The 15929-nt window shown below is 39.2% G+C and overlaps 1 protein-coding gene across 1 annotated transcript in view; it reads right to left on the reverse strand.

Annotated features, from left to right (window-relative positions):
* The window catches only part of LOC139117122 (uncharacterized), a 41295-nt gene that overhangs the window by 15516 nt on the left and 9850 nt on the right, over nt 1-15929 (reverse strand). The window contains exons 6-26 of the mRNA XM_070679966.1: nt 15231-15344; nt 13367-13636; nt 12597-12747; nt 11646-11777; nt 11266-11383; nt 10638-10785; nt 9740-9862; nt 9157-9408; nt 8490-8649; nt 7802-7938; nt 6955-7227; nt 6414-6539; nt 5804-5977; nt 5335-5517; nt 4589-4783; nt 4112-4360; nt 3368-3565; nt 2821-3003; nt 2181-2375; nt 912-1160; nt 322-513 (exon numbers count right to left, since the gene is read on the reverse strand). Of these exons, the coding sequence (XP_070536067.1) occupies nt 322-513; nt 912-1160; nt 2181-2375; nt 2821-3003; nt 3368-3565; nt 4112-4360; nt 4589-4783; nt 5335-5517; nt 5804-5977; nt 6414-6539; nt 6955-7227; nt 7802-7938; nt 8490-8649; nt 9157-9408; nt 9740-9862; nt 10638-10785; nt 11266-11383; nt 11646-11777; nt 12597-12747; nt 13367-13636; nt 15231-15344 (3822 nt within the window). The remainder of the gene's footprint in view (nt 1-321; nt 514-911; nt 1161-2180; nt 2376-2820; nt 3004-3367; nt 3566-4111; nt 4361-4588; nt 4784-5334; nt 5518-5803; nt 5978-6413; nt 6540-6954; nt 7228-7801; nt 7939-8489; nt 8650-9156; nt 9409-9739; nt 9863-10637; nt 10786-11265; nt 11384-11645; nt 11778-12596; nt 12748-13366; nt 13637-15230; nt 15345-15929) is intronic.

The following is a 15929-nucleotide window of genomic DNA, read 5'->3' on the forward strand; positions in this document are numbered from 1 at the left end:
AAGAGAGATGACAGTTTACTTTGGGCATAATAAGGAATATCTAGTCGGGTAAATCATGTTGATCATATGAACACAATAGCATAGGATAATAGGTAATGAAGTAAACTCTTTTAAGATTTCCAAATATATCCACTTATCGTATTTCATGGTTTCTTACACTTTTAGATTAGTAAAACTCCGTTGCCCAATTATCAGAAAGGTATCTTAATATTTTGCCTTGTTAACTCACAGTTTTGTCGACCGCGCTTTCAATTGAAATTGGAAACTCGATTGAAGTTCTTTAGAGTCCATGAAAAGGAGAACTTAGTTCTTTGTACGTACTTTCGCAAACAGTATTGGTCTCAGTCCAATTGCCAGCAACGCCGTCACTACTTAACTCACAACGTGTGGTCTCAGAACCGATCAGCCTGTATCCAGCATTGCAAGTCACGTGACATTCTGAACCGTAGTGATTGGTGCATGTGTTGGTGATGGAACCATGTGAAGGAGCTTGCAGTGGTGAACATCGCGTTACTAGAAAAAAGAAACGATGCTTTAGTTGGGCAATGTAGGCATACCCAACATTATACTGCAGTGCGAAGTACTTGTATTCAACGTACAATAATGTAGGTTCATTTACATGTTCAGGATAACAATGCTCGTTTGTCGATTTAAAGGTATACTGTCAACTGTTCCAATTTTTGCCACAAGCGGGTGGCCACTTTTTAAAAACAGCGCCCTCACATGACCATTTTGAATACCAAGGAACGCCCCTTTGACTATATGGGCATATTTAGATTACAGGTGTAATCCATTCCATGTATCAACACCGAATTTGGTGTTGACTTCAGTAACTTTAGCAAGACTGAGCACATCTATCATTGTTCTCAGTACAGGAAGTGTTATGCCATACACTGAAGAATATAATGTACCTTGTATCGTGATGACGAATCGGCACATGGCTTGATTACCAGCTTGGTCAGTGGCATAAATGACAACGGTGTGTGGACCTTCGTTCAGAGTCACTCCATTTACCTTGGATGAAGTTACAGTGAGCGGTAGTCCACTGTTATCAAGGACCATTGGTTCTGTCCACGTCGCCGTGGCAGATGTCTGTCCTCTGGTCGCAAAGATGACTCGATCTTCAGGACAGGTGCCGTTGAAATGGGGCGCCGTCACATCTATTCAAAGAGAAGTCATTAAAGATCCATTAGCTGTAACTTTGGTCATTTTTAAAATTTTGCTTGTTCTGTGTATCATCTGCAGTTTCTGAATCCCTGAACCATGGAGAAATTCCTAATCTTTAGTTCATAAATATACCCTATATGAGTATAATCTGCATTGTTATTGTTTAAATTTTGTATTCAGGTCCGGACTAGAATACATTTGTCAACAATAACAATGGTCATTTCACGTATACAGGCTGCGTTTGCAAGCAGGACACCGGGCAGTGGTCATGATGATCGGATTATAGTGAAATTCTGTAGTTGATACATTGAAACAGAGTAGTGAAAAATTAGTCAAAAGTTACAGCTGATGTCCCTTTAACTTAACAATGAGTAGAAGGACATCATTCTCGTGTGTAATATGACTAGCTTTCAAAAAATATTATATTTTCCCTGCAAACAGCCGCACATGAAAACCCTTACACCAGTAGCGTATGAGACTATGGACCATGAGGCATTTTGTCAAACAGTACCATAAAGGCATCCCCGTAAAACCAATGTCTTCTTTTCTTCCACACCCGCACCCTTGGGCTTGAAATCTAAAGCTCTCGCAAACGAGAAAGGCGTGCTTCACTAGCATATAGAAACCCCTTAGCAATTAAAACGGATTCTCGGATAAGAAAAGTGATGACCCACTTCCTCTTGCAAAAGTAATAAGAGCCTGTCTTCTCATAAATGTAATATGAGTTGATAGGCTTACATACGGTGTCGTCTTTAGCCTATTAAAGATATAGCTTAAAGACAGACAATTATAATGCTACCTACCTGCCATTTGTCATATATTACTAACAACATTTTCATCCATCAGATTCGGCCTGGAATTCTCATGATCTTCAACTCATCCTTTCTGTAACCCTTTGGCTAACACCGTACATTTTTGTCAATATTTGTCATGTGCGCCTTAACTTCACTCGAAAATTCTGATAGGATGAAATCCTAGCAGTACGTATTAAGAGGTTTTATCATCTTGCCTACCTTCACATGCGTGTTCATCGTCAGGATTGCTCCATTCTCCTGTTGCTAGGCAAGTATGGGACACTGCTCCTTGCAGCTGATATCCGGCGTTGCAGTTCATGAGGCAGACATCACCATAGAAGCCACCGGTTTCGATGCACGAAATAGGCGATATAGCCCCATTGGGAAAGGAACTAAACGAACCACAACTTTTAACTGAAGAGGTAAGAAGGGTAAGTATATTTAGTATTCAGTTTTCGTAACATTCTAAAAGATTTATTAACTGTTGCTTTTCCAATTTGAACCTGTTACCCCACTACTTAATTAAACTACCTTCTTTTGCGAGATTTTCTATTTGTCTTCTATTAAATGAATTACTATGTAAGTGGTCCGGTGGGATACACTGAATTTGTTATTTTAGTTTTACGATGTTGTTCTCCTGTCCATTTGCAAACCCGTCTTCGGTTAATTTATTTTCTCTGTGTTGTTCAGATAGACATCTTGAGAAATAAAGTGACTCACATTTTGCAAATCAAACAGCCCATAAGTAGTACTAGCATTTACAATGGCAAATTCACAACACTAGATTCGTTATTTCTGAATACAATGTGACATCATAGATAATTTTACTCCTAAAGAAGGAGATCCACAAACACCTTACTTGTGCATTCCACAGGTGTTCCAGACCATGTTCCATCTGCCTGACATGTTCGCCCGGATTCTCCATCTGTTTTGTAGTATCCCACAGCACACGCAAAGAGACACTCTGTACCATATGTGTACGGGGACACACATCCTGTTTGTACGGCGTTATCAGGCAAGATAGGTTCTGGGCACTCAACGACTACGAAAAGGAATACAATGCAGTTTGCGGTCATTCCTTAAATAGGTACAAGTGTGTTATCATAAACATAGGTTAACGCATGCACTGCGAAGTAATGGCTGAATAGTTTTCTGACTACGTTTTTTTTCTTTTTGTAACAAACAAAAGCCAAGCTACAATTTGTAAACTGCAGAGAAGCGTATCGATTTAGATTCGCAAAGATTTGAAAAACACAAAATGTTTTTGTCAAAAAGCCCCGAATTGGGTTTGTTAAAATTCATTTTGTTTCTCTTAATGTGCGAGTTGCATTTACGAGACGTAGTGACATTTAACAAAACTACTCTATTTTCATCAATTCAAAGAACTAAATATTTAAACTGCGTACTTCTACAGGAGGGTTCTGAATCATCTGAAGTCCAGTATGCCTGGTTTGATGTATCCGCTTCACAGGTTACTGAAGATGAACCCTGGAGGTCGTAGCCTTCATCACACGATACACTGCAACTAGAGCCATAATGTGCAGCACATGGTGGAGAATCTAGGTATCCATTCACAGGAATAGGCGGCTGGGGACAGTACAGTACTGGTAAAATAACGGAGAGCTGGACATAAGTAAACATACGTAACACAATATTCTCCTGGTCATTTTAATGGCCAAAGAATAACGATCACCTGTGCATTTTTCTAGCACATCCAAACTGTTTCTCTATGATGATAGGGCAACTGAAATCACTTTCTTCACTTATGTACCGATACTCTGGTACTGAAGGCGAATGGGAACGAGGCGATTGGCTAGCCTATGTTGACACTTGGTAATGTCAACTACAGACCAACAGAAACTGTTATAACCTTCATGTTATTTTTCCCACCTCAAGAGTGGTTAGTATTTGGCTGTCCTTCGTATTTTTTCAACAGTACAAACGATATGAAAAATGTATGTTCAAGATTTTAATATAAATAAAATACTAAATGTTACACTCTTCGTGCAGTTAAATTTTTCACAAATAAAGTGATAGGTTCTTGACGAAATTGCACAAATCCACCTCTTAAAATTTGGGTGTACAATAGCTAGATCTCATAACAAGACGTGTAAAGCTATGAAGTGTTCATCACTTCCCAGCGGTCTTACCCTGAACAAGGACAGTGAAACTACAGACAGCAGAGTTTCCGGATAGATCTGTGGCTGTAACTACTACAAAATGTTGTCCATCGCCTAGCACAATGGGGACCTCCATGTTCTGACTAATGGTGACTTCATCCCCGGAGTTGTCAGTTGCAGTGGGGACGACCCAGTTAACAACAGCGGACAGTTGACCTCTTTGGGCCGTGACTGTGAAATCGGACGGGCATGTATTTCCAAAATCCGGTGGTGATACATCTAGACAGACAAAAAAAGTTTATCTGTTAAATCCTAGAAAGGTTTCGTGCGAAATTGACACTGGAAAGTCGCCAAAGTGTGAAATGATACCACTGTGATCACGAGCAAATCAATTTTCATTAAACTTATTAAAACAGTTTGCAACTGCAAAGATTCTTCAACTATCAATAGGTGTGAGTATAATACTGAACGGGAGCATGTTTACCGATACATTTTGATAGGCTTTACCTTTGCACAATGATGTAATCCCATTACCGCTCCACAGGCCTGTTGATAGGCAATTCTGAGAGGGCACACCCTCCAATCGATATCCCTCCAGGCAAGATAACTGACAAACATCATTGTAAACACCTCCGGTCGTTGAACATTCAGCAGGACTATAAAATCCGTTTTCAGGCGCCGCCAGTGGTGGGCATTGTTGAACTTATGAAAGAGAAATAGCCCTATTGTTGCAAAATATTATGTAACCGATGCACTAGGAAAGTTGTCTGACAACTGATGAGTAATATCGAGTTTGTTCACAGTATCGCTACTGATACTATTTCCTATCATAAATATGTACTCATAAACGTTTCTTTTCTGTCATAAGTAGCCCTGTCGTAAGTCATGTTTTCAAGGCATTACCTGGCACAATGAACTTCAAACAATGGCGCTTAAATGTAAAGAAGAGGCAAAATCTTCTGAAACTTGACCTTTTATAATCATGTGCCCATCGACGTTGAAAGGTTGAAACTTGTGCTCAAACTGTTCGAAGGGAAAAATGTTAACCATTCGCTATCGAAGTCAATAATAAAGAATACAATTAAAATTGAGAGTGAAGGTGCAAAATTTGGAACTTAATTACCCAATAATTAACGACACTTGAAATGAAAACTTCATTTACTCTATGAGCTTCAAGCGAGCCAACATTTGGTGGAACAGAAATATTGTAAAAGTTTGAGATCGCATTATGATGTAGTATTAAATCTACTCACTCTGACACACGAGATCGTCTCCAGACCAAGAGCCGTCTCCCTGACACATCCTGTCCTCATCTCCAGATTGGATGACATACCCTACGACACAACGGTGAATACAGGCTATGCCGTACACTGTCGGCTGGGGGCATGACTCTGTGGTTGTGTGAGCTGGCACTGGTAACGACGGGCATTCCCTGGCTGTACAACAAATAACACACATTGTGAGGGGCGACTGCAGGTGGCCCTCTCTATATTTGAACACGACTTAATGAGATCAGATGTCAGTACTGATAGTAAGGAACAATATTTAGCATAAAGGAAAACAAATTTATAAAAATTTGTTGTGAGCATGTGAAAGAAGATGCTGTTTACTATTTCTGCATAGAGTACATGTGACGATATCTGTCATGGACGCGTTAACTTCAAAATTATTATTCGAGATCACTTGCACTGTTGGTTTTAATTTGATTTCTGGCAAACTTACGTTGACACAAAGTCGTTGGATCGATATCCCACTGTCCGGTAGCGAGACAGCTGATCTGTGTGTTTGATGACAATTCATAGCCAGGGTCACATAGTATCGTACAGTTATGTCCTGGCAAGGATCTGCACAGTGGTGAAACTGATCCGTGAAGGAACTGGGATGGACATCTTTGAACTACAATGGAAGAAAACACGAATATCAAAACGTGTTTGTATGCACACGCACTTGGTGCTTCCCATTTTCGATGTGTTTAAAACATGGCTGCTTTAGGCCTATATAATTTATTGCTTTATTCGTTTTGTTCAAGAAAGTAAAACAAAATTCATTTATAGTTCCTTTACGTCAACTAATTCATTTTTAATTACTGACAAAAGATCATCACAAACAAAAAACGCAAACACAACTATCACAATCATGTTCGTTATCATTATCATTATAACCATGATCGTAATCATTATCATTATCATCATCGCCATAATTATCTCCAAAGAAGAAGAAGTTAATTTGAACAGAGAATGCCGAGTACAGAAAGAAGATCTGCTTTCATTTTTGAATGAGGTACGCCGCAAGCATTATCACAAGCTCAACTGTAGAAGATAAGGGTCCATACCTCCATAGCACGTAATGCCATCTGATTGTATCTGCACGCCCTCTGGACAAGCACACGTTCTACCGGACGGTGTTGGCAAACATAGATTGCTACAGCCGCCATCGATCACAGAGCAGGCGTTGCTACCTTTAAAAGAATGGAATTTAGTAGTAGCCATCTTGTTATAAAAATATTGGAATTTTCATTTTGAAAACAACGTTTTCAACTGTGGATTTGGAACTTTGTAGTACCACACCTGCTCTGGCCGTTAAATGCACATAATGATACCATTTCTCTATCTTAGCTAGCTGGTTTCAAAAAGTTTGTTTTGCTTGCTCATATATCACGACACGTACAATTACAAAGTAACATATGGATAGTCCCATTCTAACCTTTGTAGTTTTATAGGTGAAGATTTGGAACAATTAGCAAGAATTTCACATTTTAACACAAACGGAAACAGAATACATTCGTAAAGAATGACCCCACAAAACGTAGAGTCAACTATTTGAATACGAAATTAATGTGCTTTTGCATCAAATAATCAAATAATGAAACCCACCTGTAACGACACTTGACTGGGAATAGGCGTGTAGATCATACAAAATGGCAAAATCCCGATGCCCAACGCTTAGTGCACCACTGCCTGTTGACTTAAAGGCTCTAAGAACTCCTCGTTTTCGCCAGTCTGACCAGTAGATGAACTGACCGTGCAGGGCCAAGCCTTGTGGCTGATTGTCATCGGGTAATAGGACAAGAACTTGTCTATTTTGTCCTGAAAGGTCGCTGACCTCAATCTTGTTGAGTTGGAAGTCACACCAGTACAGTTTTCGAGCTTTAGATGTGAAATGAAAGATTGTGAAGTTTCTTAGATTTTTTAAAACTAAACATGTTGTGAACAATCCTTTACTTTCAATTTTCCGTTAAATCTGGGGACACAAGTCTCCACTTTTGCCCAAATATTTTCGTCAAAACTCTATATGTTCTACAAAACTGTGGGTCGAAATTGTACTGGAGACAACAGGTGGATTAAAAGTACACTGCTTCACCTTTGCATTGGTCAAAGATCGACATGAGGCGAAAACGGTGGGCAAAACCGCTTTACATATTGTGTATACCCTTCTTGTGACAGCGCCCTTCCCCGGAATCATTTCTCAAAAACTGCAAACATTTATCGAAAATAGATATCGTCAAGATTGTCATTTAACATTTCGAAATTCAAGGAAGCGATTGCACAAGTCTTTTCATTTCCATGTATAGTTACCACAATTATTAGAATTAATCCTTTATGGCGAAGATTGATATTGTATGTCTTGGTCACATAGTTCTATTTCTCTTCTTTGAGTCCATCCTATCATGTGTTACTAGCTAAGGCTAAAATGAAAGGCTTAGGTAACTGTTTGTACTACCATCATTATCTATGGCTAATCCAGAAGGTCTCTCTATATTGGTCGATATTACATCTTCCCTGTTACTTCCATCTTGGAAGGCTCTTTCTATTTTACCGTACACAGCGTCACTGCCCCGGTCCGACCAGTAAATGTACCTGCATTGTCAGTAACATATACGGAAAAAGATTAAAATATAAAGATGACAAGAGGAACTTTGCCATCATGGACAAGCTCCTTGTAACCTAGTTTATATTATCGGAGATAATGCATGGCCGAATATGTCAAATCAAAATAAAGATAAAACATTTTGAATATGTTCATTTCTTTTTCTTCTTATATTAGGTTATTTGCAGATTTACTAACTCTGACTTCATTAAAAATGTTGACAATTTCTATTCCCCTCCCTTATAAGTGATGTTATTCTCCAAATGTCGTTTTAGTGTAGGCACAATGCGAATTCATATAGGTGGTTGAACCACTCATAAAGGACCGAAAAACAAATAAACCGAGACGAAATCCAAGCTGTCCAGCCTCTAATTAATGAAACTGTTTGTTATCATATCTCTAAACCATTTTCCTTGTGGTGTGACACGAAACGGCACTTGTGATTTCAAGTACATCGACACTTGTAAACACTTGATATGTATTTCCACTGACATGGTACTTTAGACCCTGGAAAGGCTGCAAAGGTGCAAATGCTTCATACCTTTCTTGTAAATCGAGTATTATATGCCTTGGTTCAACAATGCCATTGATGAGCACTTTCCTGTTCGATCCATCTGTTTTGGCCACTTCTATTTGCCCTAGTGTTGAGTCTGACCAATACACTAGATCTGCCAAGTAATCAACAGCTAGGCCAACAGGAGCTGTTTGGAAAAGTTATATGGCGATGACTTTCATTCATTAGAGCTGATGATATATTTAACATGGTCAAGTATATGTACATGACAGTGGACCAGGCAATGCACTGAATGCAATGTCATGGAAAACCTAATCAGTCTTGAAACTCAATCGAGTTCCCATATAATTCGTAACTTACAACTCTATTTCTACTTCGGTTCATTGTAATGATTTTATATAGTTTATATGTATGGGTCTGTATGATGAGTGAATAGCATTTAGCAAGGATGGAAATACTTCAATCGACAATCTTTTACTGCTAGGTGAAATTTCAACTTTTGCTATGGAAAAGTTGTTTTAATTATGGATATATTGGTGCGATGTGAAAGACTTGTCGATCTCAATGTTTTTTAAGTAGATGTTTACGTTAGGGATTTCTAAAAAACCATATAGACACTGGTGGCCTATGATGGCAGTAAAATGGTATGTCAATTCTGCTAGTGTGAAATCATGATTAACGCCTTGCGACTTACTCCCAAACTCTCCTTGTAAAATATTCTCGCTTTGAGAACCGTCTAGCTTGGCCCTGTGAATTCCTTTATTTCTGATGTCAGACCAATAGATCATCTGTGTAGTGGGTTCCATGTCGACTCCGTGAGGTAGATCGATTTGGACATCATCAATGGGTATCGCGCTGTATTCCAGACTTGGCGAATCCAGCTGCATTTGGAAGATCCCATGCTGGTATGGATCACTCGCCAAAAGGAAATTGTCCTGGACAGTTGCTGCCGAAAGATAAGCCATAACTATTGAAAATTTCTTCGCAAAATAAAGTTTAATTGATAACGGAAACTAACTATAAGTTGTGCACATCTGGTTGAAAGAAACTATCTTATTTTTACCAATCTCAAATTCACTGTATGTTGTCTGTCCATATGAGCACATTCAAATAATCATCCTATTAATTGTCCCATCCAATTGTAGTTTCATCTTGAATAGTTAGCATCAGTTAAAGGCGATTGACTTTCCTCAGTCCAGCAGTCTCAAATCTAAAGACAGTTGCTACCTGTTTTTTCAGAGAATGATGGGCCGAAGAAAATCACAGTAAGTTCTTACATGTTCCACACGACAATCCATCGGTCTGCAGTGTATAACCCGTGCCACAGGCACAGATATATCCCGATGTACTGCGAGGCAGACAAAGCTGTTTGCATCCACCGTTATTAGTGCCACATGATCCTAGCGTAAAACATATAAAATGAAACTATATGGATACTCAATTGAGTGAACGTTTATAGGATCGCGACGTACACAGTTCGTGCAAACTTGCGAATGTGAATTGAATATTCAAAACGGTATTATAAGCGGCGCCTTTGACGCTGCTGAGCTGTGTCGCTACCATACCAGTCTGTTGTGCCGTTAGGAAGGTATTCTTAAAAAATAGTTTAATTCAAACGGTTTTCTCATTGAGTGAAAAGAGTCTGTGAGTTCCTTTTTAAAATGGTCCTTTATATTAGGGTGCAATGGCCAATATTTAAGAAATAATGAATGGCAAAGACGTGTGTGTTAAAGTTTGGCGTAATATCAAAATAATGGTGATTGTTTTTCAGCATGCAATACGGCTACTGTACCCACAGATGCTTTCATGTAAATTATTTGTAACTTCTGATGTTTCTTCACTATTTTTAGGTTGTACGTCAATTGCAAGTTCTTTTTCTACCCCAAAGAATGTTGAAACACCAACTATTACGCCCGGTAAGACAGCGTCTATAATTGAAAATGCACTGCTTACATTTAAATTCTAATACGGATCAGAATTCACCGATCGACAATAACAATGCAGACCATTCACTCACAGATTGAGTAGACAAGCTGAATACTGTGTATTTCAAAATGCTTTGGCATGAAACTGTAGTGGATATTAAAAACAAGAACAGTGAAAAAATCATATAACGTTACAGCTACTGGCCCTTTAATATACTAAAACAAACGAGAATCTATTCAGATAGTTTACCTTGTCCAAGTGGTTGTCTTGTGTCGTCATAGGTTTTCAGGCCATACGCTGTACCAGTGTGTGTCAGGCCTCGTTTGTACCAATTTTCTTCTTTATTTGCAAACTGAATCCCGATGTCAGCATTCCATTGCGTCCAGAAAATGTAATCCTGTAACAAGTCGGACCCAATGTAATCAATTTTCAACCTAAATCGAAGGCAACTGCCAAGGGAAAACCTGCAAACTACTAAACTGTAAAAAATGGTAGATTTTAACAGTCTGAAAAGATAGGATCACCCTGTGCTATACTTTCAGTCGAATACTTGAAGCGGTCTGAAGTCGGCAGTCCAGCTTGGCACTATTCAATACTACAACTGTACGTCAGTGCTGTGCTATTAGATAGCAGCTTTTTCACATGTACACTTCAATGAGGAACGAAACGGATGCTAACTCGGGCCGGTTATATAGCATTTTTCATCATTTCAGTGAGTATTTTTGGACACAAAATGAATTGGAAGGTACTTCAGGAAAGAAACAACCAACGAGTAACGATAATTATTTAAGAGGATAGTATAAACAGTCTGTTCATGTGTTGACTTGTGTATGTTACTTTTTGGCATGTACTGATTGCGAAAGCCCGCTTGTTTCACCTGGTATATGTCGACATCGAAGAATTGCGCGCCTGGAGCCTGGATGATTGTTGTGATGTCCCCACCATTCATGTCGACCGACTGCAATACTTGTGACCCTCGATCTGCAAAGTAGATTCTGTAAACAACAAAACGAGGTGACGACTGGAGTTACTTGTTTTTCCCAAGGAATGACGAGGATTAGACGAAAAGTTAGTGTACTTCTTTGATCATTCACTCGATAGTAGCATGAAAAGCCTGATGGGTTTTACGGATGTGTTTAAAATGTGTGTTACAACAACGACAAGAACAACACTCATCGTCATCATCATCGCTTGAAGGAAATTGCTCGATAAAATGTAGCTTATTTTCACATCCGAATTATAGACCTCGTTGCTTACCTGTCGAATTTGAAATCTATGGCCAATCCCATTGGCTGAATAACATTACTGACGAACACAGCGCGGTTGTTACCATCAAGGCCAGCTCTCTCTATTTTTGGCGCGGAACCAAAATCGGTCCAATACATGTAACTGAAAATGTGGATGAGGGAGAAGTTGACAATTACATTATGTGCAAAATGGAAGAGCCAGGGAGCCATAGGCACAGAAAATGTATACCTACAACAGCAGAGATACTACTATCGCTTTTTCAGCACCATACCTCCTTGCCAAAAGTACAATTGACGTAGATCGCTGTATATAGCTTTGTGCAATTAGCTATTTCGTCATTTGCTGAGAAAATTAAAGTTTTTCTTGTTGTGAGAAATGCATCACGTTTACAAGGCTCTTCCCTTTATGAGAATTTAAATGTATTCAAGAGATGAAAATGTGTAGTCAAAATCAGTTTTTCTCAGGATATTTGTAATAATCATTTACAACCTTGAAAGATCCTGCAAACGATTAATGGACAAAAATAAGTGACGAAATGGAAATCTCATATCATGTACTATGTTCCTGTTTGGCCACTTTGCCAGCAGCTCCAAAAATTCATATTTGTTTCTTCAGTGTGGTTAAAGGGATACAGTCGTCAGAACCGCGCTCAAAGGTCGTATGGAACCCATACGACCAATGTAAACTCTGTATCCAAGGTACGATGGTGATTGATGAAAGTTAAAACATGTCTGTCATAATCTACATCGTATAATTTAAATGTTGTAGCTATGACGATGAGATGTATCTAGATATCGTGCACGAAATACATTGTTTGTAAACAAGAAACTCGCACAGGCGCAGTTCCGACGACTGTTTTCCTTTAAACTATCAACAAGATCATTGGGAGACATTTTCTCTACTCCAAAGCATCCAATTATGAAGCAACTGAACCAGCCACTCTCAGTAAATTTTGCATACTTTCTTATTGGATCCACGACAATGCTTCTAGGCTTGTCCATATTGGTGATCAATATCTTTCTGCATGTACCATCCGTTCTAGAGACAGCGATATGCTGTTGCGTGTTGTCAGTCCAGTACAGATTCGAGTTGATCCAATCTACAGCAATTCCTGCCAAACACACACAAATAAAATGAAAAATGGATAGCGATGCTTCGAATGTACCGACAAAACAACAGACCGTGTAATTTGCGTATTAATATGACCCAAGATTAATGGAGCGACGGATATATCAGACAAGTTTAAAGAACAGTTGCTGGACTTCGCATAAAATCGATATTTTCTCACAATTTTAAAGAAAAATTACGTTCATAGGATATTATAAAAACTACTTGGTGTTACTAATGTTTGCAGTCATTCTCTAATTTTGGTGACATTGCACTAATTTTAATATTGTTGTTCGTTTCCTTGTTGTATGTCTACTCCGTCTAACAGCAAACTTGTATGTCATTTTCAGTGTAAATCAAAGGACAAGTTTATTCACAGTTGTATATGATGTGCGTTTCTTAAGATCTTGTATGGCTTATCGGAAAAATGTCTAAAAATACACATTGTACTATTCACTGGTATAGTTGCTAATAATTCAGCGCTTGCAAATATTTTATAACACAGGGAAAAGTAAAAGCCTTGAAAATTATTTATTTGTGCACAAAAATAATATTCCGCACGAGTCACGTGTTAGGTGTCGTGGGTCAAAGGGTACCGAACAGCAAGAATAGCAAAAACTGACCTTCAACACTTCCGACACCTCCCATTATCACCTGGGTGGTCTCACCATCGATCAACCTCACGCGCATGATGGAGCGCTCGACATAGTCAGAATAGAAGAGGAACTGTCCATGGACGTCGGCGTCCATGGCAACCACGTGTGTTTGGTCGCCAAGGATACAGCGATAGGTGTAGTTGTTGTTGAGGAGGTGCATATCTCCCATGTGTACGGGTAAGGTACAGATTTGAGTTGTTGTGGACCACAGCAACAGGGGTGACTGCAAGGTATCGTCTGAAATATGGAAATATATGTTCACTGCATCTACTTTGTAAAAACGACTCATTTTGTCGTGCAACAGTGACGAATTTCAAAATGCGCGTACACCGACTGGCTGACTGACTTGTCTGCCTACCTACCTGCCTGCCTGCCTGCCTACCTATATACCTACCAACATACTCATTGACTCACGCACTCAATTGATATCAATCAATCAATAACTCACACATTCTCACACTCACTCACTCACTCAATCAATCAATCAATCAATTAATCAATCAATTAATCAATCAATCAATCAACAAATCACTCACTCACTCACCCACTCACCCGCTCACTCACTCAAAAATATTTCAATCATACTCTCTGAAAATCAAGAATAAAAATTAGGGGCCAACGTGAAGATTTTGGTACTAGAAAACTTTTCTTACACCAAGAGCTTTAAAATGAATCCCCACAAGTGGTAGATCAGATAAGAATTTGAAAAGTTTGAGAGTCCAAATATCTGTCCCAGAGGCGCGTTCTACCTTCAATTATAAGCAGGTTCTCAATTGCAATTTCGATATAGGGAACACGTGACATGCGTCACGGCTGTGTAGGCGGACATATGAGGCGCTGCGATAAAAAATACTCTGACATTAGATATAACAGCTATTGTAATCCTACAACGAAGTTGGTCGTTCACATTTACATGGCTATCATAATCGTTTGCACAGGTCACAGTCCCTCCATCAGGGAGGGATTGCGCACGGGTCATAAAAACAAACGTCTTTAGGGAGACTCGCTTTGCTTTTGTTCAAAAGGGGCTATTTCAGAATTACCCCCTTTTATTCATAAAGCTTTAATTTTTTCCTTTTAAGACGCTAGTAGGGGAGTGGCATCCATATATCCATCGGGAATATCGAAAGTATAATATCAGAACTAATCCTATGTGTGAACCGAAACGCATGCCAGACATTAAAATATTCACGTCACGGGTGTCTAGACAAATTGACGCCTGTTAGCGTTGTCAAGAGACCGGCAGATGATATGAAAGAAACAGAACTCTGTCTGACACAGAAAATGTTCCCTGTGCAATTTGCATAAATCACACAACTCTGAAGGGAAATTACAGATGATGTACTACGGGAAGCTATACGCGTTCGCCGTGCTACGTATTTCCTGCGGTTGATTGATATATAGTGGACGAGAACGACCATGCCCCAGCGATATGGTGAAAACAAACACGAAAAATGATTGCCTTCGTGTGCTCCATATCCTAATATAACCTTGTGTCTGTCACAGTCAATTCAAACTCTTCGATGTTGCTGTCCGTTTCTCAGGAATTATCTCTCACATAAGTGTTTCCTTTAGGCCATCCATTTTTAAATCCAGAATCAAAATCTAATTTTATCGGCTTTTGAGGGTTTCCATCTCCCTTTTTCTTTTCAATTTTTCGTCAAATAATTTCTTATCACATAAATCATTTGGAAGCTTTAATATTTATTCAGACCTTTCCTTACTCAACCCACATTATCATCTTCACCAGACGTCTTTGATCACCCTTACTTCAGTAGAGACATGCGCTATATAGCTAACCACTGATATTCTGATCTGCCCACTCACTAACCTTGTTTACAAGTTCTTCCGTCTTCCAGCAGATGAGCGCCCTCAGTGCATACGCATTCATAACCCGTTGGATGGCTGACACATATGTCCGTACAGGGGTTGCCGTCGCACGCAGCTATTGTGTAAGAGCAAGAGATAGGTTACCCGCGTTAGAGTTTTGCTGTGTATAACCAATGATGTTTTTAAGGTAGCATGCACCTCGAAAGTGAAAGACTTAAAGTTTTGCTCAAACTTTCTTCAAGGAATATTTCAACCATTCTCTTTCAAAATTAGGGATAAAAATCGGGGGTCACCGTGCAAAATTTGGTACTAGAGATACGAATAGCCCAAGATTTACTGATATTTATGAGCAACCCGTTAGAAAGATCTTTAAAGGAAAACAGCCGTCGGAACTGCGCCTGTGCGAATTTCTTGTTTACAAACAATGTATTTCGTGCACGATATCTAGGTGCATCTCATCATCATAGCTGCAACATTTAAAATTATACGATGTAGATTATGACAGACATGTTTAACTTTCATCAATCACCATCGTACCTTGGATATAGAGTTTACATTGGTCGTATGGGTCCCATACGACCTTTGAGCGCAGTTCCGACAACTGTATCCCTTTAACTCATCATGATCGGCTAAACTTTTGATTTCCTGGCGCGATCTGGTTTAATAAATGTCACGGAGTCTTACAATAGGTGAAAAACTA

This window comes from Ptychodera flava, chromosome 18 (genome assembly GCF_041260155.1).
Source record: "Ptychodera flava strain L36383 chromosome 18, AS_Pfla_20210202, whole genome shotgun sequence".
In the NCBI taxonomy this organism is placed as follows: domain Eukaryota; kingdom Metazoa; phylum Hemichordata; class Enteropneusta; family Ptychoderidae; genus Ptychodera; species Ptychodera flava.